The sequence below is a fragment of the Dermacentor silvarum genome, chromosome 5, assembly GCF_013339745.2.
Source record: "Dermacentor silvarum isolate Dsil-2018 chromosome 5, BIME_Dsil_1.4, whole genome shotgun sequence".
In the NCBI taxonomy this organism is placed as follows: domain Eukaryota; kingdom Metazoa; phylum Arthropoda; class Arachnida; order Ixodida; family Ixodidae; genus Dermacentor; species Dermacentor silvarum.
Genome location: NC_051158.1, coordinates 89115184 through 89139064, shown reverse-complemented (window position 1 = coordinate 89139064; position 23881 = coordinate 89115184). Strand labels below are relative to the sequence as shown.

The 23881-nt window shown below is 50.8% G+C and overlaps 1 protein-coding gene across 1 annotated transcript in view; it reads left to right on the top strand.

Moving 5' to 3' along the window:
• LOC119453576 (neurofilament heavy polypeptide-like) overlaps window positions 1-23881 on the top strand; it is a 512698-nt gene that overhangs the window by 69073 nt on the left and 419744 nt on the right. Inside the window, exon 4 of the mRNA XM_049667992.1 lies at window positions 767-916. Coding sequence (XP_049523949.1) covers window positions 767-916 — 150 coding nt within the window. The remainder of the gene's footprint in view (window positions 1-766; window positions 917-23881) is intronic.

Below are 23881 nucleotides of genomic sequence, written 5' to 3'. Positions count from 1 at the left end.
TTTCGCCCCTATCAGAAAGCGACCGCCAATGCCGGGATTTTATCAGGAGATCAGTGCCACAGCCGCTAAGCCACCGGGGCGGGTTATTAAATGCGAAGCATTTCTTGCCGGCGGCTCTGTCTGTCCCTCCCGCGTCCCACACCCCCACAGCGATTGCGCGCCCCCTCCCCCTCTCTCTCCTCTCCTACGCTCCCCCCTTCTCTCCTCTAGGAATCCTCTACGGAGCGGCGCCCGCGTGCCACACCCCCACAGCGCATGCGCGTCCCCTCCTCCTCTCTTTCCTCTTCTACGCTCCCCCCTTTCTCTCCTCTAGGAATCCGGAGCAGCGCGCACGACAGGTGGTGCGACAGCTGCCTACTCCGCTGGGGGCCTCACGGTAGTTCCGCGGTATGAAAATGACGGAGCGCACGCGCCTCATTCTCTCTCCTGTGCAGCGCCGCGATGAGCGCTCAGGCCGCTGCCGCGAAACCATCTCCCGTTCAAGCTAACCATCTCCCCGCTGCTTCGCATCCACACATGGTTCCCTTTAGCGGGTCATGGAGTAATTTTTTTAGTCATGTAATGTTTATGTTTGTGCTACACCTCTCACACGCAATGCCGGAATGCTGACATAATGTCATGCAACTGCACACTCTCAGACGTTGACGCAATAATGTCACGTGGACGAGGTCGATGTTCAATTGGCGTTTGTCGAGACGTGTGACGAGGAGAGGTGTACGCAGACAGATGTACGTTCTACGTCATGTGACGTGTAACCGGTTTCTAGGTAAGAGAGAAACCCCCGCTGAGGCCGCTGCCAAGACAGCCGCCGACGCAAAAGCTGCAGCAGACAAGACAGCAGCCGATGCCGCAGAAGCAGCACGCAAGACAGCCGCCGACGCCGCAGCAGCAGCACATAAGACGGAAGGAGGCCGTGGTAAGGACGACGTCATGGCTTTTGTTTGCTCTCTTTAGACCGCAGGCAGAGCCCGCCGTGGTAGCCTAGTGGGTATGGCGTGCCGAGCTCTGGGTCGCAACTTCCAACCAGGCCACGGCGACCGCATTTCGATGGTGCGATGACAAGAAAAAAAAAAAAAAAAAGAAAACGCTCGAGCAGTTAGGCATCCGCGCATTTATGAATTACTAATATCCCCGACTGATACAGAATGGAATTTTGTGTTTATATCAGCCATTTCTTGCGTTGCCGTCAATTTATTTGAAACTGTAAGGAGTTTCACTTATTCACTGTAAGCAATAGTATGTTGAAATGCCCGGTGTTGAGTAGAGAGCATAAATTATTGATTGCCAGCGAGTAACTGAAATTCAACGGTGCTGTTATCCTAGTATGCATTCCAATCAAAATTAATACCATAACAAATAAATATAACACATTGTTACGCTGCGCGGTGGAGCCGAAGAAGAGGAGATTGAAGAACTGCGCGTGTGTTTAAAGATGCCTGACTGCCTGCGCTCCCGTCTCTACGCCCCCTCGATCATCTTGTAAATAAACCCATCTCGTCCGTAACAACTTTGGGAGAGGTGCGGTGTAATTGCTCTGGACAACCTTCTTCTACGCACCCTCCGACGAATCCGGCGCTTGGTCTGACTACCACCTGAAGACATGGGCATGAACTAACCGCAACCAGCTGGCGGCAGCCATGACACAAGCATGCAAGATGATAGTGAGCACCCTAGGTAAGGCATATGCTAGATTGCTCAAAAAGAACTGTGCACCTTTTCCGGCAACGCTGATGAGGATGTCGACGACAGGCTCAATTATTATCAAACGGTAAGCGGCCACAATGGGTGGAACTCTTCGGCGCGACTTGATAACGTCGTTTTCTTTCTTACCGGAACCGCACTACTCTGGTTCGATAACAACGAGAGCACGATGACTACATGGGAAAGGCTCATTGAAGAAATCAAGTGCTGCTTCGGAGACACACTTTCAAAAAGAAAGAAGGGTGAACATACGCTTTCGCGAAGAGCACAGTTGCCCAGGGAAACATGCACAACCTACATTGAAGAAGTATTGAAACTGTGCAGAATTGTCAACACGGGCATGTCGGATGAAGATAAGGTTGGACATCTTCTGAAGGGCATTGCTGAAGATGTCTACAATTTTCTTATCTCAAAGAAAGACCTGCGTACGCCTTGTGATCGTCACTGTCGTGTGATCGTAAGTCGTCACTGTCGTGCTTTTGAGGCGCTGAAGACGCGACGAGCATTGCCAAAATTTGGTAGACTTGACAACGTCACCACGGTTGCAAGTGTGGACATCTCCACCTCCCAAGACATCGCTTTGTTTTTACGTCAACTCGTTAAGGTAGAACTGGCGCACTTTCAAGCTCAAGGTGGAGGAAGAGACACAGGACGGGAGTACCAACAATGCGCGCTTGACGCACGCTATCCTGAACAGCCGGTACTTTGCCAGCTGCAAACTAACAGCGAAAATCGGCGTTTGCTTGATGAACGTGTCCGCGTCGACACGACGGAATTCCGGCATCCTTCGCGCAACTTCGAACGCCGTCAGGCCGCACCACCCCAGCGCCTTTCACCCCTATACAACCAGCCTCAGGCCCCACTTTATGACAACCATGTGTACCGCGAGCCACCTATTTGCTTTAGCTGCAGAATCCGTGGACATATCGCCAGGTATTGTCGCAGACGGCAGCGACACGTTTCGGCCATCCCCGAGTATCAATCTGGAGTGCACTACAATACGCGGCGGCAGACCGCTGCGCATCTTCGAGGACATCCGCGTGAACATGTATCCCGGCGTGAGTCTCCAGCTTCCGACTGCAGCCTTACTCCACCTCCGACCGGCTTTCGCCGCTCGCCATCACCTCGCCGTCGCTCACTTTCACCACCACTCCTGATGGGAAATTAGCTGGTGCGACCGATGGAGGTGAGGTCGCGGAACGATCACGTAGTCCTCCACCTGTCGCCGTGCTCAAAAACAAAGTGTGTCTGTGTTGATGGTTTAAGTACTGATGCCTTAGTGGATACCGGTGCTACAGTTTTAGTGATGAGTGTTTTGTTTAAAAATCGTCTTGGACACAAGGTAATGTTCGCGTGGGACCCAAAGACTACTTTTCGTGGTGTTTGGGGTGAAACCCTGCGGCCCGTTGGTGTTTGCTCTGCTCTAGTGAGTGTTGGTGGACACAATTTTCCAACTAAATTTACGGTTTTGGAACACATCACTCACATCATCATCTTTGGGATTGACTTTCTTGGTGAATGTGGTGCATTGTTAGATTGTGGGGCTGGTGAAATTTCTCTTCGAAGTCACGCGATGTCACCAATACCTGAAGTATCTGACGTGTACGCAGGGAGTATTTTCCGTGTCCCATGATATCCTTTCACCAACTCAAGCTGCGGCATTTGTTCCAGTGATTTCCATGCATGGCCCTCCACATCACTGTCATGGTTTAATTGAGCCATACTCCCTGTTATGATGTGCGCTTAGTTGTCATCGACAGAGCATCAAGTAGTTGCGAATTGACGGCGCCGCGCGAGCTTTGTGTGCAATGAAGACGACGGCGACGACGTGCCACGCGGCTTTAGCGCGAACGCGCCGAGCGTCTCAAGAAAAAAAAAGATGTGAAGAAGAGGAAGTCCGGAAGGGACACGTCAGTGGCGTTGGTTCGAGAATGGCTACTGGGGTGTGGAGATTTACGCATGTAGGGCCAGAAGGACCCGAGCGTACAAGGCCTTCACCCAACCGCATCGATGTTTCCCCGATGGCCTGGTGTCTACCGGGCCCAACTTAAGCAGGGACCGTTCGAGGAAGGCTGCTGGGGTGCGGAGGTACGGGCTTGACGGGCTCCTGGACCCGGGCTCACAGAGGCCTCCACCCAGACGCAAAGCGTTTTCCCGGCGACCTGTGGCGTCTCTCTTGGTTTGCGGAGACGGGGCGGCGTTGCGACGACCTGACAGCTGCACGGCTCGGCCGTCCTCGAGCGTCTGTGAGTGTCGCTCCTATACCTTCGTCATCCAGACCATTTCCAGCAGGAACTTAACACCGGTGAACTTTCTTTCACGATTTCAGTGAGCCGAACCCGGACTGTATAGCCTTCGTGTCTACTGCATTCTGCTTAAGAGCGTTGTGTTGAACCTCGCGCTGTTTGATGCGTGCACAGGGTTGCACTTAAAGTTGGTTACTATAACATCAGCCAACTCAGGTTGAGGTTCAATGAATTAATATCATGCCCCTGCTCTGTATTGTTTGATGTTGTTTTTAGATGCGAGAGCATCTTATGCTCGGGGCAGTGTCCGTTCTGCGGCGTCCGCACCCATACTGCGCATGCGCAACTCTCCCTCATTCTCCTCTCCTACGTAGGTGCGCGCTCTCCTCCTCCCCTCTCCCCCTCTCCGCCACAGGTGCAGCGCAGGAAATCATTGCATATAACTCTCTCTCTAATTCTCTCCCTCTCTCTCTAAGGGTACGCCGGTAGGCGGCGCAAGTGTCGCGATGCGGTATAAAGCGCGCGTCCGCTGTGCTTCTGTCATTCTCTCTTTCTGTGCAACGATGTGCGAAACGCCATGAACAACGTCAACATCGGCGCTAGTTGTAGCGGCAGTCCTACCGCCGCGGAGCAGAGGAATGCTCGGGAAGCCGAACGTAAACGTCAGCGTCGGCAAGCGGACCCCGAACTTCGGGATCGTCTTGTAGCGCCCACCGACGCCGCAACGCGGGGCGCTTCGTTCGGCGCTCTCAGCTGGTGCCTTGGCGCCGGCTGTCAAAGAAGGAGAAAATAAAAGACGCGCAGCGCGTGCTCGAGGCGCAAGCTCGGCACGCGCAGTGTCGTTCTAAAAGCCAGCCACGCTGGTCGTCGCAGCCCCGTCGCTCGGCTCGCCGCCTTCGCCCTTCTGACCAGGGACGACGGCACGGCTCGTACAGCCGCCGTCACGTCCCTCCTACATTGGTGACCCGGGAGAACGCGCCTTACACCGAGCGACACGCTGCCATGGCCACCTGGCCGGAGCCACAGTTTGACCCGCCTCTGCCGCCGTTCTCGTCCCGCTGCGTCGGCGTCTGGTTCGCGCAATTCGAGGCTGCTCTGGAGCTGAATACCATCTGGCTCCAGGATTTCAAGTACGAGCTGCTATTTCACGCCCTGCCACTTAATCTCAAGCTCCGCCTCGGCGTTCCATCGCCTGGCCCGCGCCCCTACGACGAGCTGCGGCAGTCCATCCTGGACTTCTACGGTGCTGTCTACCACCCTCTTCCAGAGGTAGACCGCGCGGTGCGCGAGTCATCTCTGCCAGCGCCCTCACCGCCAGCACCAGACGCCTCTGCTCCTGCGCCCTTTAGCCACCATCAGGCAAGTCTTCCTCTCTCGACTTGCCCCGACACAGTCTCGTCGACCACCCGATGCGCTACCGCACAGTCCCCGGCCTCCGGCTCTCTCCAGGGGTCTTTTTCGTGTGCGTACGCGCATCATGGCGTTACCAAGGGTATCGACACGACCGCGATACCGGCCACGTCATCGCCTTGCTCGCCTCCAACGATGACACGCGACAGTGGTGCCATCACTGACCCTACGCCGGTTCCCGTGCCGCACGCCATTGGGTCTGGCGCCAACGACGTCGCTCATGCCATTCGGCCTCCTACCTACACTTCGCCGGATTGGTCCACGCTGCCGGCTGAGCGAGCCTCAGAGTCAGCGCATGTGCCTTGCCCCGTGCTGACTCCGCTGCCTCCGACCGTGTCAGCTGTCGCTACACCACGGAATCTACCCGCCAGCGAGAGCGACGCAGCAGCAGCAGCGACCTTCTTCCCTGCCCAGCGCTCCCATCCTCTCCTTCGGTCAACTTGCCGCTGGGCCTTTCTAGCGACTACTCTGCCAAGTCGGAGGTTGACGGTTGTGCACAATCGGCGCGCGACGAGGATACGTCAGATGGACAGCCCCCACCATCCCGCGACGCGAGTCTTGATGGTGTCTCGCACCCACCACCTGATCCTGTCCTTCGCGTCATGGCCACGTTGGCGCTCGCCAAGCAACACGACCCGGCAGCTGCTGCCCCGGCTCTACGAGATCTTCGTCAGCCTGCGCCGGTGCCGTCATCGAGCGTCCTCTGACTACGCCTTCCTGCCCGTCTCGAGCGCTACTCACATCCAAGGCCGTTGACCGTGGCAAGACCGAAACTCCGGCCCGCGCGTCCCGGACCCTCTTCTCTTGACTCGGGCAGTGTCGCGCGCTGATGTTTGCAGCTTGCGACCTCTACGATGGGTCGGGCAAGACCTGACAAGCGCGTGCTTAAGCCACACCCACCAGAGCTGACGCATCTGCGAGCGCGTGACGACCGTGCTAGCGGCTTGTGCCCACCAATGACTGCGCACGGTTCCCGTTCGTTCCGCCAGGTCTGCGTGAACTGCTGCAGAGGCGTCTGCCTTCACCCTCTCCGTGCCGGCCTTCTGTGTACCGTGCGTCCGCAACGCCACTCGCAGCCTCGTCCACCGGAAGGACTTGCCAGTTCCATTCGCCTCCAACGGACTCGCTACTTGGACTGCCCACGGACCTTTCTTGCTCTTGGAAAAACTTGTTTATTCGCCGTTCCGTCTGGGCGGGGGGCCCTGTAGCGCCCACTGACGCCGCAACGCGGGGCGCTTTGGTCGGCGCTCTCAGCCGGTGCCTCAGAGCCGGCTGTCGAAGAAAAAAAAATAAAGAAGCGCAGCGCGTGCTCGGGGCGCAAGCTCGGCACGCGCAGTGTTGTTCCAAAAGCCAGCCACGCTGGTCGTTGCAGCCCCGTCGCTCGGCTCGCCGCCTTCGCCCTTCTGATCAGGGACGACGGCACGACTCGTACAGCCGCCGTCACGTCCCTTCTACAGTCTTCAAGATACGCACGCCACGACGCTAGGAATCACGTACGATCTCTAAATAAAGACGCAACAACCCTGTACAAACGTCTCCTCTCTTCTCAATACATTCTCTCACTCTAACTTTCATTGGGCTGTGTTGGCAAGTGAAACGAAACGGAAACTCGATGCGCACGCCCCGCGATGCTTTTGCATCCCACCATGGTTGCCCGTAGGGTGAGATGATGTGATGTTTATATAAAGTGTAGTTTTTGCGTTTGTTAATTTGCAGATGGCTTTCTTTCTTTCGGCCCTGAGGCAACACCTCGGCCCGTTAAATAAGACTCGAACCAAATTCGTTACGCTCCCCTACCATGGTGAAGAAAAATATACTGGTTCCTCGATCCATTATAAAATGTGTAGATGGTCGTGCTCACGTGTGGACGGTGAACACGTATATGGACCAAATTTTACTGCCGACTGGACCCAAGCTGGCCACCTTTGACTCAGAGGCGACTGTCTCTATTGATACCGTTGACGCTTCACCGACACGAGTGCACAAATCGCGACTATACCTTTGGAATTCTCCCGGATGACGAACAAGTTGCTCTCCTCTTCTGAGCGGACAGAATTGCAAAAGGTGCTCGTGCGCTATGCGCCAGTATTCGATTGCGATGACTCACGAACGCAACACCGCATAAACACGATCCAAGCGACGCCTATTCGCCAGAAGCCGTACCGCGTCGCTCCTGCAGAACGAAACGTAATAGACGAGCAAGTTCAAGAAATGCTATGGAAAGGTGGTGTCCAGGAGTCTTGCCGTCCCTTGGCAGCTCCAGTGATACTAGTTAAGAAAGTTCTGCGTCGATTATTGAAGACTTAACGCCGCCACGAAGGACGTATACCCTCTTCCACGCATCGACGATGCTATCGATTGCCTTTATGCGGCCTCCTACGTTTCCTCCGTTGACTTACGATCGGGATACCGGCACATACCGATGCACCCGACTGATAAGGAGAAAACTGCATTTGCGACTGCAGGCGGACTCTTCGTGTTTAATGTCGTGCCTTTCGGTTTATGCAACGCGCCAGCAACTCTTGAAAGGTTTATGGACACAGTGCTACGCGGATTAAAATGGGAGATCTGCATGTGCTATCTCGATGATGTAATCATTTTTGGAAAAACACTCGAGGAGCACAATCAGCGACTTGGTGCCGTACTGGACCGCATACAAAACTCAGGACTGGTTTTAAACTCGAAGAAGTGTCATTTCGGTGCGCGCCAGACTCTCGTTCTCGGTTTTCTTGTGGACAAAGATGGTGTACGACCTGACCCTCAAAAGATTGCTGCAGGGCGTGATTTCAGCCAACCGAAGACAGAGAAAGACCTCCGAAGTTTTCTGGGCCTGTGTTCGTATTTCCGCCGGTTTATTCAGAACTTCGCCCAACTTGCTCACCCACTCACGTGCCTCCTTCACAAAGACATTCCATACCTATGGACTACAGGGTGCGAGGACGCGTTCCGTCAGCTGAAGTACCTACTAACCTCTGGGCTAGTCTTGCGCCTTTTCGATCCCGAGGCCATGACTGAACTACACACTGATGCTAGCGGTGTGGGCGTTGGCGCCGTCCTCGTTCAACTTCACCATGGGCGCCAGCACGTCGTTCACGCTGTGTGACGGCCTGCTTTACAAAAAGAATTACTCTGCTGACGGCGCTTCGTTGCTCCCAGTCTTTCCCGAACGCCTGCGTACTGCGATTCTTCGTGCTATGCAAGACGATATCACATCGAATCACCTGGGCTTTGCCTGCACGCTTCATTGATTACGCCAGCGCTTTTATTGGCCGAAGCTATGGAAGAGCACAAGACAATACGTTGCCAGTTGTCCAGGTTGCCAATGTCATAAGAAGCTGGCAACGCCTCCTGCCGGCTTTTTGGAACCAGCGCTTTACCATTTGAAAAAGGTGGTATAGACTTGAGGCGCTATTCTGGACATTCCGCCGTTTTCTACATGCGTGTCATGTAGGTCGTGAAACAGCCGCCCGCGTCTTGGTGCTTTCATGGTCGTTTCATTAAATTTGTAGGACCCAAAATTGGCATAGTATGACATGAGTGTATGAGGAAAATCAGTGATAGGTGATGACATAAATGCCATGATATACGTGTCATGTAGGTTATGACAATGACCCAGTGAAGAAGATTAGCATTCCAAAACCACTGAAATGGGTTCGGACGTGGGTACGAAGTGAAGGAAACACTAAAGGATGCTGGTAGAAGTCAGTCATGAGCATGACTAAGGCTTTCGCCTTGAGGTATCTTAGGCGCAGCTGAAGGGACTCCTGAGAACTCATGACATGAATGTCATGACATGCGTTTCATGTAGGTCATGAAAGTGTCGCCTACGTCTTTGTGCTCTTATGGTCGTTTCGTTAACTTGCTATATACCAAAATTAGCCTACTATGACAAGAGTATATGACGAACACAAATGATATGTCATGACCTGAATGTCGTGACATGTGTGTCATGTAGGTCATGAAACAGCCACCTACGTCTTGGTGCTCTCATGGTCGTTTTGTTAAATTGGTAGGTACCAAAATTGGCATGGTATGAAAGGAGTGTATGACGAATATAAGTGATAGGTCATGACATAAATGTAGTGACATGCTTGTTATGTAGGTTATGACAATGAGCCAGTGAAGGAGATTAACATTCAAAAACCACTGAAATGGGTTCGGACGTGGGTACTAAGTGAAGCAAACACTAAAGGATGCTGGTAGAAGTGATGGTCGTGAGCATGACTCAGGAAAAATTGAAATGAGTCAGTTAAAAAAGATTAACACTGAAACACCACTGAAATGGGTTCGGACGTGGGCAATGAGTGAAGGAACCACTAAAAGATGATGGTAGAAACCAAAGTCACGAGCGTGACTAAGCAAAAATGGCAATGACTCAGCGAAAAAAGATTAAAACTCGAAAGCCACTGATCTGTGTTTTGACATGGGTACTAAGTGAAAGAATCACTAAAGGGTGATGGTAGAAGTCATACTCATGACCACGACCGAGCAAAAATGACAATGACTCATCGAAAAAAGATTAACACTCAAAAACCACTGGAACGAATTTGGACGTGGGCACTAAGTGAATGAAATACTAAAGGATGATGGTAGAAGTCATAATCAAGGGCATAATTCAGCGTAAATGAGAATGACTCAGCGAAAAAAAATTATACTCAAAAACCAATGGTATCGGTTTGGATGTTGTACCAAGTGAAGCAAGAGGCTAAAGGTTGATGGTCGAATTCATAGTCATGATCATGACTAAGGCTTTCCCTTTAAGGTCTCTTCGGTGTAGCTTAAGGGGCTCTTGAGGACTCATGACATGAATGTTATGACAGATGTGTCATGTAGGTCATGAAAGAGCCGCCTACGTCCTGGTGCTCTCGTGGTCGTTTCGTGAACTTGGTAGGCTCCCCGCACACTGTTTCGCATAACATCGATTCCCACAGGGCGTGGGATCTTCGGGCTTTTTCCTTTTAATCATGCAATGTTTATGTTTGTGCTGCACCTCTCACACGCAATGGCGGAATGCTGACTGAATTTCATGCAACTTCACACTCTGAGACGTTGATGCAGTAATGTCACGTGGATGAGGTCGATGTTCAATTGGCGTTTGTCGAGACGTGTGGCGAGGAGAGGTGTATGCAACGAGATGTACGTTCTACGCCATGTGACGTGTAACCGGTTTCTAGGTAAGAGAGAAACTCCCGCCGAGGCCGCCGCCAAGACAGCCGCCACCGCAAAAGCAGCAGCAGCCAAAACCAAGGCCGATGCTGCAGCAGCAGCACGCAAGACAGCCGCGGACGCCAAAGCAGCAGCAAAAAAGACAGCCGCCGGCGCCGCAGCAGCTGCCGGCAGGAACGCCTAGCGCATCAGCAGCAGCCTCGCAGTAGCAGCAGCCTGGCATCAGCAGGGGAAGCAGCCTAACAGCAAGGAAAATGATCAATAAACTGGAGGATCTGCATAAAAAAAGCTTTGCTGGAAAGTTGAATTGCCTTTTTTCCCCTAAACATACAATTTATGGGGGATTTAAGGAAAAAGTTGCACACAGCAATTTGAGGGGCCTTAAAACCCAGTCTGAGGGTAGCAGCGGCAGGCACAGGCACTTATTTAGGACCGCAAACACAAGCAATACAATCATCATGATCATCATCATCATCAGCCTATATTTATGTCCACTGCAGGACGAAGGCCTCTCCCTGCGATCTCCAATTACCCCTGTCTTGCGCTAGCGTATTCCAACTTACGCCTGCGAATTTCCTAACTTCATCATCCCACCTGACTTTCAGCAATGCAATACAATACAATACAATACAATACAAGCAATACAATATAAAACAATATTGGCTGAGATTTGTGTCTGCTAAAATAAATGCAAATAAAGGAAACAGTGCAAACCATTAAAGCCAAGAAATCCACAGTTTACACATAAACAACAAAAGCAGTGAAAAAAAAATTTACAAATTCAGTCATGTTCAAATATCGCTAGAGAACTCATGCAAAAGCGAAACAGGACAAGAAGTGACATCGATGTTGTTGTGCATAAATGTGTTTAACAGGCGTCGTAAGCGACGATGTAAAATTTGAAAAGCATAGTTAGTGTAAGAATGTGGCACATGCCAGTGTTCAGGTGACCGTGTGCTGTGTTCTGTTCTGTTTCTAGTTACCTACGTTAAGGATGTAATGTACGACAGGTGTTGCTTCTCGTCTTTACGATAGGCTAACGACAGCCTGAAGTCTAACAGAGAGTGCAGTGTAATTTCAACTTTTTGAAGAGAGGTGCAGTATGAGCATCTGCTCGAGCATTACAGATGGTACGAATTAATTTTTTTGAAGCAGCAATAATCGATTTATGTTGGTAGCAGACGTCACACACCACACCAGACAGCAGTAGTGTATATGACCCAGGAAGAGATAATTGTATAAGAGAAGTTTGACATTGCGTGGCAGTGGTTTTAAACTGATCAGTGTTCCAGCGACTTGCGCAAGTTTTCCTGCAAGGAAGTCCATGTGATCAGTTCATGACATATGGCTACCAAAAAACACACCTAGCGCTTTCGCAGACCAGAGAAGCTCAATTCTTGAAGAGCGTACTAAAATGTCCGTCTCTAAGTTGACACATTTATATTTGGCTTGAAATAACATAGGCTTATTTTTATCAGTGTTCTTTTGTAAACCAGTGTCCTGTAACCACCTATTTATTTTAGCAAGGACAGAATTTGCGGTTGAAATTAGACCTGCAATATTGTTTGATGGAAAAAGCACGTTAATACCAGCTGCGTACATTATATATTTTGGTTCACTATCGACAAGAACAATATCTTTTACACAGACATTGAAAAAAATGGGTCCCAGTATGCTCCCTTGGGGAACTCCAACTTTACTTGCTTGATCTGGGAGCAGATGCCAATAAATTCAACAAGTTGATAATGTTGCTTCAAATAAGATTTGACTATATCTAAAGCAAAGCCACGAATACCGTAGTAGTGTAGCTTCTTTAATAAATGATTAATAGAGTAGAATGCTTTACTGAACTCGATTAGAATCCCGGGCGTGAGCAGACTTAATTGAAAGTTTCTCAATGTCAATTCATTTTGTTCTAATAAGGAAATCTGGGTTGACCTTCCTATTCGGAAAGCATACTGACAGTCAGTTACAGGTTGTGTTTCTCTAAGAAATCGTAAGCGGGAGGAAATATTATTTTCTCAAGTGCCTTTTCTAAAACTTGTAAAATAGAAATACGTCTGTAACTCGTTCGTAATTCAAAACAGTTCGAGTACTTTAGCGATCTGCATTTTGGTTCATCGTTTAAGACAGAACAAAATGGGCGTGTGCTCACTCAGGGTTCACGAATGAACGCCGGCCTTTGTGATGGCCATACAAATATTGGTTATAAACAGATCCAGGCAAGTGAACACGACATAGGTCACTCGGGTAGGCACGGAGGTAACACTTGAGCATCCATGCGACTGAAGCAAGATATGAAATTCGCGAATTCAGGGAGTGTCAGCTAACATATCAATGTTAATGTCGGCACCCCATATGACGTCATACTTATACATAGAAACATATAGAAAGAAGTTTTCGAGGAAACCAGAAACGCGGGATATTCCCACCCAGTGGACGATAAGATGCTGAATAAACGCATCTGCCACACAGCAAGGATAGAACCTCGTAATGATCGGTGACGGATGAGAAGTCTTCGATGTAGTCAACATTTATATTGTCGGGAACAAGTAAGCTAACACGATCACCACGAGAGGTGGTCCTGAATTGATTAAAACATTCATAGTGAGGCAGATGCCAACCAAGTGAACAATGGTTGTACCGTGTCTCAGATAACATAATGAAGTCAAATTGAAAGTAAGGCTGCTAAAGAACAGATCTAGCTCATTTTGTTTGCTTCGAGCAGACTGACAGTTTAAATAAAAGCATTCAGTGGATAAACTGTATTGCGAGCCCATGTAATTATAAAACTCACTAGGAAATACCGAATATGCACTAGACATGGTGTACTGATGACATGCAGGTTGACCCATCGTTTCAGACTGTTAAGGTCCGCCGCATTCTTTACCACATGAGCAGTATTACCTTCTTCCTTTCTAATAAGAATATTGCCACCGCGGTGCCAGACGAAACGAAAATTTGTTGATTTCGCGCATTCCTTATCATTCTGAAGCAGAATCCTTGCATTCGTTGTGTATTTCTCCATTGCATATAGGCCAGCTTGAACAGTCGGAAACGATTTTGTTTTTAAGTGAAGCTTTATTAACCCTTTTCGCGGAGCAGCTTGTTCTCAAGAAACGAGATGGCACTTTCAGCGGCGCGCTATACGTTACCTCAGCGAAAGCGCACGAATACGAAATCATCACCGCTTCTGCCCTGTTTCTGTGCCATCAGCTGTCGGAAATGCAAATGCGTTTTCGCTCCCGCACTGTTCATGCTGCAAAATGTGTAGTGGTGGATTGAAGACGTGTGCAGTTGTTCGCTGCAAAAATAGTGACTGACATATTAAGCAATAAAATCAATATGTGTGACAAAGTTGACGGACCATTGCTAAATACGGACAGCCTCTGTTGCCGGCCCTTCTGAATGTACGACTTTCCTCGTGGATTAAAAGAAGCCCTTATCCACCAGCGTTGTATCGCTAACCTCCAAAGAAAAGACTTCAACCGCGGGACGTCGGCAAGAGTGAGTACCGCTCGTTAAACAATGACAAAGGGAGTAGCGCCGGTTCCTGGTATAGTAAATTTCGCGTACGTTATCGACACACATCTACCCTTACTCGCACAGAAACTTAATTACGCACACTCTATCGCCAACGTATTAAGAATGTGTGCATAGGCAAACACTTGAATCAGTGCGCCAAAGCGTGGGTAACAGCGACTACACCGACAGCACACGAATGGTCGAAGCTGAATGTTTCGTGACGGCCCACAGGTATAAGCGAGTTATCAGCGATAATACATCTTTGCTACAAGCTGATTACAAAGTACAGAACAGCTACGTTCCAAGCCTTGGGTGCAGCAAGAACAAATCTATTGCAACTGAGCACACCGGCGAGCAATTAGGCAGAAAATAATCAGATAGTGACCGCACCGACGAACTTCTCTGAGTCAGAAACTTGACAAGCCGCTGCTTCAAAGTATTTGCCAAATAAAAAAGAAAAGCAAAACACACTGATCCTAATTCAATTCATAAGCGGAAAGCTTGGATAGCTTGGAATACATTTTCAGCCTAGATTTTAGAACAAGCACCATATACGCTGCTCGCGCCGCTTAGACAAAGCTTAGTGAGCTCCGAAAGCGCTTTTACGTATCCTCTGAATCTTTGGCCAAAGCTTCGTGTCGTCCACCCTGTCAGCGTCTACAATATCTCCCGAAACACAGGTTTCCTGGGCCGCGCCGGGCGTCATGTACACACGGCCACAAAATATTACGGACCATGAAAAAACGGAATATCTCCGCAGCCTAATAACACAACCTGCTATTTGCATTTTCGGCCTCAGCTGGAATACGCTAACAACATTGTCGAATCCAATTTTTCTGGTCGCAGCTACAGGCTGTTCGGGAATTGAACGTTTGTTTGAGGTCTCGTGGTCAGTAAACTTTTGTGGGCGGGTGTACAATCACACGGGGGGAATGGAGGCGGCTGAGGCAAGCAATGGACGCGTCACCACGTGATCAAACATGGCAGCACCCACGGTATCGCCGCGAAAAGGGTCAATCGGCTCACAAGTTTCAGCGGTGGTGGTGGTGCTGGTGGTGTCACGCTGAAAAGTGGGATAATCCTAGTGATAGTGCAGCAAGGTTGCAAGCTCAATGGCACATACCCCATTCATGTGGGCCGATCCTGGTGATTGTGCAGAAAGGGTCCAAGCTCAATGTCACTTACCCCTGTGGGCTCTGGGACCTGTAACGCGCCCTTTAACTACCCTTGTCACACGTGAGACCCAAAGAGACAAAATCACCAGCCCTTCTCCTATCGTGAGGATGGGGGTAAGTGAAGCTTGTCGTCCGATTCTAGCGTGAGGGCTTTCGAAGCCCAGGCGAAACATCAGCGAAGAGCCGCGGACCCCGAGTTGCGGAAGTGCGATGTTGAGGCCAAACGTCAACGTAGAGCCGCCGATCCTGAGTTAAAGGCAAACGAAGCGGAACGCCTACGACAGTGTCGTCTTGCCACAAGCTTCGCTTACCCCCCTTTTCTCGACTGGGGACGGTTTCCCGACAGGGGACGGTGCGGTATCTATTTTCCAGCTAGCGACACGCCGATTAACGGGTGCCGTATGGCTGGCGGCCACTGTTGCTTCTGTGCTGATCAAAGGACCCAAGTTTGCGTGTGTGTCTGTGTGGTGCAGTGCGGTTCAATGTTCCCTCGCCCCCGATTAAAAGGGGCGCGGCCAAGACTATTGGGAGCAGTCATGAAATAATTAGGTGAACTATGCATACCTGGAGTTCCCTGACGTAGGGGGCAAGGGAAAGGAGAGGCTATTTAAGCGCAGGTTTCAGGCCCTGCTAATCAGTCTAGAAGCTGAACCTGTGATCTGCTGAGAAGCCGTCGGGGGGCTAGTGCCGTCCAGTATCGCCTGGGCCGCCTAGCCACGTCGGAACTCCGAGTAACCCGTTGACGTACGAAACGACAAACTAACGTCTTGCAACCAAGCTCACGGTAGTTCCGCTCAAGTTAGCGCAACCTTCTCGAGAGAAGTCGTCAGATCTAGACTCTCGGGAAAGTGAAGCTAGCAATTGCATCCACCTCAACAAGATCAGCTCGCCGGTATTCTTCGGGAAAGCTTTGCGCACTGACTTCTCGGTTTATGGACTTGCCTCTGCTGCCCGGCCACGCGTATGACATCGTTGGTTTTCTTTTGAACTTTGTTTTAGTTCACATTCTTGCGCTGTGTCAAACGCACGTGCATGCTAATTGTGAGCGCACGGTGTTATTGCGATAGCAATTATATGGACACTTCAACCGGATTTCTGCCGTCGGCGTCGCCGTGAGGTTCCCTGTAGACGAGAAAACGATCGCCTGAAGGCGCTGCTGCGCCTCCTGACAGCGCCCCCAATGTCGAAATTTCAAGCAGCGCGGTCGCTCTGCGGTTCAGTCTCCGCTTTGTTTACATTGTTTCGCCCGCGCTTTCCTTCGCTGCTCGTGCTCACGGCGCTCCGTTTTCGACGGCGGCAGATCGCCTGCTTGCTGAACAGCGATGCAAAGACTGCAGTGCGATTTCAAGACGGTTGCCGACGCCAACAGTTTTTTTCGTGGCGGCAACCTCAAGAAAGGGGAGCGTCTGCTTCCATCGTGTGTGGTGTTGAAAAATTGTGGGCGGTGATGAGACACTGAAAGCCAAGTGCGTGTTGGAGGTGTCCAACAAGATTGTATACGACATCGAGTTAGAGGTACACACCGAGTTCAGTCATCTAGTCACTTTTATTTCTCTATGGTGCAGTCACAAAGCGGTCATGCATGCTTGCAGAGATGTGCAGAGGCGGTGACGATTGCGGTTGGTTTCGTTGGTCGCTGGGCACGCACACACGGCTGCTCTCAATTTGGCTCCCAGAAGGTGGCATCAGCACTCTCGGAACAGAACGAACACATGCATTAGGCACCAATAAGCCAATAAAATTAACGATGTAAGTACTACATATGTGCATAATGCCTTATATCATGATGTATAAATATTTAATGTATATCATGCCTTTTTCAATGCTAGAGTCATGGCAACTCATTGCATTATTGAGCCAGGTATCTTTTAACTGGTGATGAGAAATCACTCGTACAAACTGATCCGCGAAATGAACCCAGGTCACGGTAACCAGTGATTACCTTGGGACCAGCAGCACGAGCGCAAGAATTAGCGATACATGCCTCACCAAAGAAAATCTAGTTTCTCGTCGGGCGAATGGCCCCGCCGCAGCAAAAGCAAGCTCACACCGATGGCCGGCTACTACACGAAACGAAGATTCTTGGCGGGAAGAGTGAAGCAGGAAGAATGTGCAAGGTGCCAGTTACTTTAAAACATGCTTGGATATTGTGAACCCAGAAAGCATGGCCAAGGAACAAACATAATGCGCGCGTCTCGGGCAGCTGCTTTGCGCTCTGCCACTTACCGACGCATGCGATGACCGCAGCTTGCATTAAATACGGATTGGCACCACACAAAAGACAAGTAACGTGCGGCCCTATTTGTTGCCTGTACAAGCAGGAATTTAAGTTGCAGCGTTTGGAAAAAGGATATAATTATCTTGAGCCAGCCTGCCGATCGCGAGTGAACGAACAGTACAATCAAATAAATTCGTAGGTTTACGTGCCAAAAGCACAATATCATTATGAGGCACGCTGTAATGGAGGGCCTCAGGAATAAATTTGACCACCGGGGGTTCTTTACCGTGCACAAAAATCAAAGTACATGGCAAGGAACTGTATTCTTGCATTTCGCCCCCATCGAAATGCGGCCGCCGTGGCCGGGAATCGAGCTCGCGTCGTCGAGCTTAGCGGCTGCTACACGTATGCATTTACCGCTAAGCTAACACGGCGGAGTTCACTGTACGATTCATCTACGCTACACGTCTAAACAAACGGCCATGCGCTAAATACAGGCACATTACTATTGCGTTTTTATCGAGCGGCCGCGATATTGCACGCGAATGCGAAAGTACGTGACTTACTTGACTCGGCGCACTGCAGTTATCTACGCTTGTCGTCTGTCCTCCTCGTACCACCTCTCCGGAATTCTGTAGAACTTCACGGTCGGCTTTCGACTTTTCGAGGCTCTTGTGGCAATCAACAACACAGCATTATTGCGTGCCACCTTTCCTGGTTGATGAGGTCGCGCTCGCCGTCACGAAAACAACGCATGCGGTCGCTCGCGCCGTAGAGAACACGGGCGCGCGCTGGCCCGGCGGCGAACTTCGACACTTCCATCTTTCCGCCAGGGGAGTGGGCGGCGCTGGTGCCGCTCGGGCATACATAAGGTTGCCTCGTCTATAGATAAAATCTTCGCGGCGCCCCGTATGCCCGAGCGGAAGCGTGCGGGGACGCGCGCTATCACGGAGAGGGAACGCACTCAATCACCCACGCGCAAGCAAGGCAGCGGGAAGCCAGCGCCGGAGGGAGCGGGGGGGGGGGGGGGCGCACTTCTACTCTGCCAACAACCGCACTCGTCGCTCGCCCGCACCGTCTCTTCTCTCCACACGGCTCTGACCTTTCTATGCGCTGTGCATTCGCCGCTCAGTTTCCGTTGAAGCGATAGACCGCACGTACCTTCGCCCACTGCGGCGTATGCGCTTGCTGCCAGCGTTTTGACAGTCGTTGTCTGCAGTCCCTCAGTGTGATCTATTCATGTTTGTTTGTGCGCGCTCACACCATGCTTGTTCATTCAGTTAGCAATAGTCGGGCCACACTTTCCAACGCACGCTACACATGCAATGCTGCCCGGATGGCCATCGAGTCTCTCTTCATGTCGGTCTACTTACGCCGCAGCGCACCTGCTTACTTAATCAGCTAATGTTTACTACAATTCATATTGCTACCAAAGCCGCTCACCTTACTTCGTATGACAGTGCTGTGTTGCTATCGCATTCATTGCTTCGCCCTTAGGGCGAAACTGTGACATTTTTTGGTGGTGTAGCGGCATTTTGGAGGGAATGGAGTTCGAAAAGTGGATAGAACAAGGCAAACAGTTAGGCCTAGAGGACGGAGTTGAGGACATTGATTACGGAACGGCAGGGGCAGGCCCGAGAAGAGCAGGCGTTGGCCCGAGAGAAAAAAAGGGAGAAAGAGCGAGAGGAAAAGGAGAAAGAGCGAGTGGAAGCGAAGTAAGCAGGATAGCGTGAAATACCGTTGTTATAATTGAGGATTCAGCGTATTAGAAGTGGCAACGAGAGCAGGGCGAGCAACGAGAACCTAGAAGTACAGGAGGAGCAGCAGAAATGTCAGGCGTCCGTAGAAGTCGTGCACAGAAAGTGCGAAGAAATTGCACGCACGATTCGGCCAATGATAGAAAGAGAGGCTAATCTTTGTGAGCCTGAATGTACGTTCACAGGTGATGCCAGATCCGTAGACTGTGGCGTAGTTGTTGAGGAAACCGGTGTTGGGGACCGGATTGAGCGCGACGAGATTCTGTGCCAATGGAATACTAGAGAAACAGCTAGGCCAGCTATAGACGACTGGGCGCAGTTATCAAGGGAGTACGTCGCGAAGGCAGCTCTTGCAGACGTTGTTGAAAGTGACACAAACTAGTTAGACAACAGCACCAGTGTAGAGTCAAATCGGTCAGAAAAGTGCTCTAAAGCACAATGTAGGCAGGACAGTGTGGTTGGGGACAGCTCCCAGGTATGCGAGCTACGTTGCGCAAAGGAAAATAGCGGCATTGTCCCGAAGTGTTTGGAGCTCTCCGCCAGTCCCGGTAGCAATGAGAGGAATGATTCACCCACTAATCATTCAGACTGTGCGGTTGAGACAGAAACCGTGACCGACGAGATCAGTGTGCGTCATCACGAGGTGCCAGTGGAAGGCTCGGAAATTTGCACCGGAAAGCGTTCTAGGAGAAAGAAGCGGTGCCGCAGAGTCCGTAATACGACAGAGTAGGCAACGCAGCCGAATAAAAGAAAAGGCACTAAATCCTGTGGTGAGCGCAGTCAAGGATTTCGAAAGGCGCGCTTTTCGATTGGAATGTTTCCAGTAAGAGGGCGTCCGAGCCGCCGGGTGAGGAAGAAAGGAAAGGACCGTTCGGCGCGGGGGAGGACAATGGCAAGGGGGCAATTATGTTCCCCCTCGTTTGGTACTTTTCAAGGGGTATTAGACATGGCACAGGAGAGCGAGCCAGGTAAGGCGACGCGAATTGGTCATACGCGACAGTGAAGGCCCAACCTCATATGCGCGAAAATGCACGTGACAGCGATGAGTGACGGTATGAGCGACGAAACGAGCCGTTCGCGCGACGTGTCGCGTGGTCGAAATCGCGCGATCGCTCGGTTTTTCAGATTTGAAATCCGTCGCCCGTTGCCAAGCAATAGTAAAACACCGAACGGGATGTACATCAGTGACGTACTGCCAGTTGTCTCCACGTGCTTTTCGACTCGGAGCAACAACGTCTTAATCAACATGGCCAATGGAGACGAGCGCAGTGCTTACAATGAGCTCCTCATTGACGCCGTTGAACACGAACATGCGTTATGGAACCTGAGGGACAGGAACTAAAAGTCTCGCCCCGTCTGTGACGCGGATTGGCGGTACGTAGCAGCAGTGATGTTTTGGTCAGAAACATCACAACTGGTGAGTTGTGATGTTTCGACAGGCTACGTACAAGCGATGTCTAACGTTACGATGCTAATCGTTTTAGTGCTACCGAATGAGTATTGAAGGAGGCGTACTGCACTGTCATTCGGTGCTGGCATGGTGTACAACTTTCCGTGTGATATGCGCAGTTGCTGAAGCCAAACCAAGATGGAAGAACTTGGGAGACACGTTCAGGCGTGTCTTGAAGGATCGGACGTGAGCCAGCAAGAGCGGGGCGCCTGCTGACGACGTTCTGGACAATTCTACCAAATGGGTTTTTCTTTTCTCGGCTGATGTTCCTCAAGGATACAATGGAAGGAAGGCCGTAAGTTTTTAATCGACATTTTTACGTAGAACATAGCATGCATAGAGTTCTTGCCTTTAGTTGACAAAGACTGCAGATACCTTGGTGATTATTCGCAAATGTAGAATAAAGTTTACGCACAGGCGTGAATTAACCGAAATAACACGGCTAATACAATGACATCGTGCAGTGCAATGTATGCTCATTAATCAGTCTGTAGGAAAAATCAGAGTACGAAAAATAAAAAAGCTGTCATTTATACAGGGAATTAGTGCATGTGTGCAAATGCATGATTAAAGACTAATAAAGCAGTCTGTAGGAAAAATCAAGGTACGAAACATAAAAAAGCTGCCATTTTTACAGGGAATTAATGCATGTGTACTAATACATGATTAACGACTAACAGTGGGGGAAACCTAATTGAAATAGAAATGGCACAGCCACATGCATAAAATGTTCACATGAGTCACAGCTGAAAACCTAGCGTTGCATGTTGAAAATTGTGCTTAAAGACATACCATGTTATACCCTGCAGGACAAGTGGGAATTTAGAGCCTCTGTCTCCTATGGAAGAAGCTTTGTCTGATGTCCAAACAGCGCAGGAGATACTGGAAGGAATTTATATTGTAACGTAGATCGAAGACGGAGTCTTGAAAAATAGATGCTTCTCTTTAATGGCGGGCCAGAAGAAGAACGTGCAGCCTACGCGCTTCGTCGTCTTTCATGGCGCCGACCTTTGCGCGCGCCGTCCCGCTGTGCGTGAGCCCCACATCATTGTGTCAATTGCCCCTCGTGCGAAAAGCGACCGTCGCGGTCGCGTCAAAAAGTTCTTTCAGCCATGACAAGAAATGGAGTTCCTCAGGTGCATCTGGGCGTTCACGTACGCGCATGGTATGGTTTCATGCGTACTACATGAACAACTTCAGCGCGAGGACGACGACGGAGCGAACCGGGGTCGGAAATGCAGGGGACGACTTCGTAGGTTACGTCGCTGGGGCGGCGTGCAACCTTGCAGGGACCGAAATACCGGCGGAGCAACTTTTCCGAGAGTCCACGGCGACGGATGGGCGTCCAGACCCACACGCAGTCGCCGGTATTGTAATGGACGTCGCGTCGACCCTGGTTTTATCGAAGGGTGTCGGTATGCTGTTGGCTCCGGATACGATGCCGAGCAAGCTGGCGGGCTTCTTCGGCTCTTTGTACGAACTCTTCCACGTGTTCGCTGGTCGGGCTATTATCATCCACAGGTAGCATGGCGTCAAGTGTTGACGTGACGTGGCGCCCGTATACAAGTTCGAACGGCGTAAACTGTGTAGTCTTCTGTACAGCAGTGTTATACGCGAAGGTGACATAGGGTAAAATCTCGTCCCACATTTTGTGCTCTACGTCGACATACATGGAGAGCATATCAGCCAGCGTTCTGTTCAGACGTTCCGTTAATCCATTGGTTTGAGGGTGATAGGCAGTGCTCTTGCGGTGAGAGCTATGTGTTAGCTGGAGAACGTCCTGCATAAGTTCGGCTGTAAATGCTGTACCGCGATCCGTGATGAGAGCAGAAGGTGCACCATGTCGTAGGACGATGTGGTGAACGAAGAACTTGGCCACTTCATACGAGTTTGCTTGCGGAATAGCTTTGGTTTCGGCGTACCGGGTTAAGTAGTCGGTAGCGACGACTATCCATCTGTTGCGCGAAGAGGTCACTGGGAATGGCCCAAGTAGATCCATTCCTATTTGTTGGAACGGTGCTTGAGGAGGGTCCACAGGGTGGAGAAAGCCAGCCGGTTTAAAGGGCGGTTTCTTGCGGCGCTGACAATCGCGGCAGGTCTTCACGTAGCGTTGAACAGAAGAAAAAAGCCGGGGCCAGTAATACTTCTGTCGTATCCTTGCTAATGTCTTAGCGAATACCAGGTGTCCCGCGCATGGCTCATCATGGCAGGCTTGCAAAATGTCTTGGCGCAGCGCCGATGGCACGACAAGGAGGTACGTATTTGGACCGCTTCCGCAGTTTTTCCTGTAAAGGACGTTGTTGCGCAAACAGTACGATGATAAGCCGCGCACGAGCGAGTGAGGTAAAACACCTTCAACTCTTTGAAGGTGCTCGATCAGCGGCAGCAGCTCAGGGTCAGCGCATTGGTGCTCAGCCATCTTTACGGCGTCGACAACGCCGACAAGCTGCAAGTCATAGTCAGGGTCTGATGATGTCGCAGGGAGCGGTGCGCGTGACAAACAGTCAGCGTCACTGTGCTTCCTTCCAGATCGGTAGACAACGGTAACGTCGTACTCTTGTAAGCGCAGGCTCCAACGGGCTAGTCTGCCTAAAGGATCCTTGAGGTTGGCAAGCCAGCACAGGGCGTGGTGATCGCTGACAGCCTTAAAGGGTCTACCGTACAAGTAGGGTCGGAATTTACTAATTGCCCACACAACCACTAAGCATTCTTTTTCAGTGGTTGAGTAGTTTTTCTCAGCCTTGGTGAGACTGCGGCTGGCATAAGCAATGGTGCGTTCAGCATCATCTTGCCACTGCACAAGAACTGCGCCGAGACCCGCATTGCTGGCGTCAGTATGGATTTCTGTGTCTGCGTCTTCCGCGAAATGAGCAAGTATTGGGGCAGCTTGCAAACGCTGCCGCAATTCATTGAACGACTGCTGCTGCTCGTCCGCCCAAATGAAAGGCACATCGTCGCGTGTAAGCCGTGTCAGAGGCTCAGCAATTCTCGAGAATCCCTTGACGAAGCGTTTATATTAGGCGCACAAACGAAGGAAGCGTTGGACAGCCTTCTTGTCTGTGTGTGGTGAAAACTCGGCGACGGCAGCTAACTTGTCGGGGTCTGGTCGGACGCCTTTAGGACCAACGACATGGCCAAGAAATTTGAGCTCTTGGAACCCAAAGTAGCATTTTCAGGCTTGATGTGGCAGTACGGATCGGCAGGTTGGCAGTACGGATCGCAGCGAGGACGCT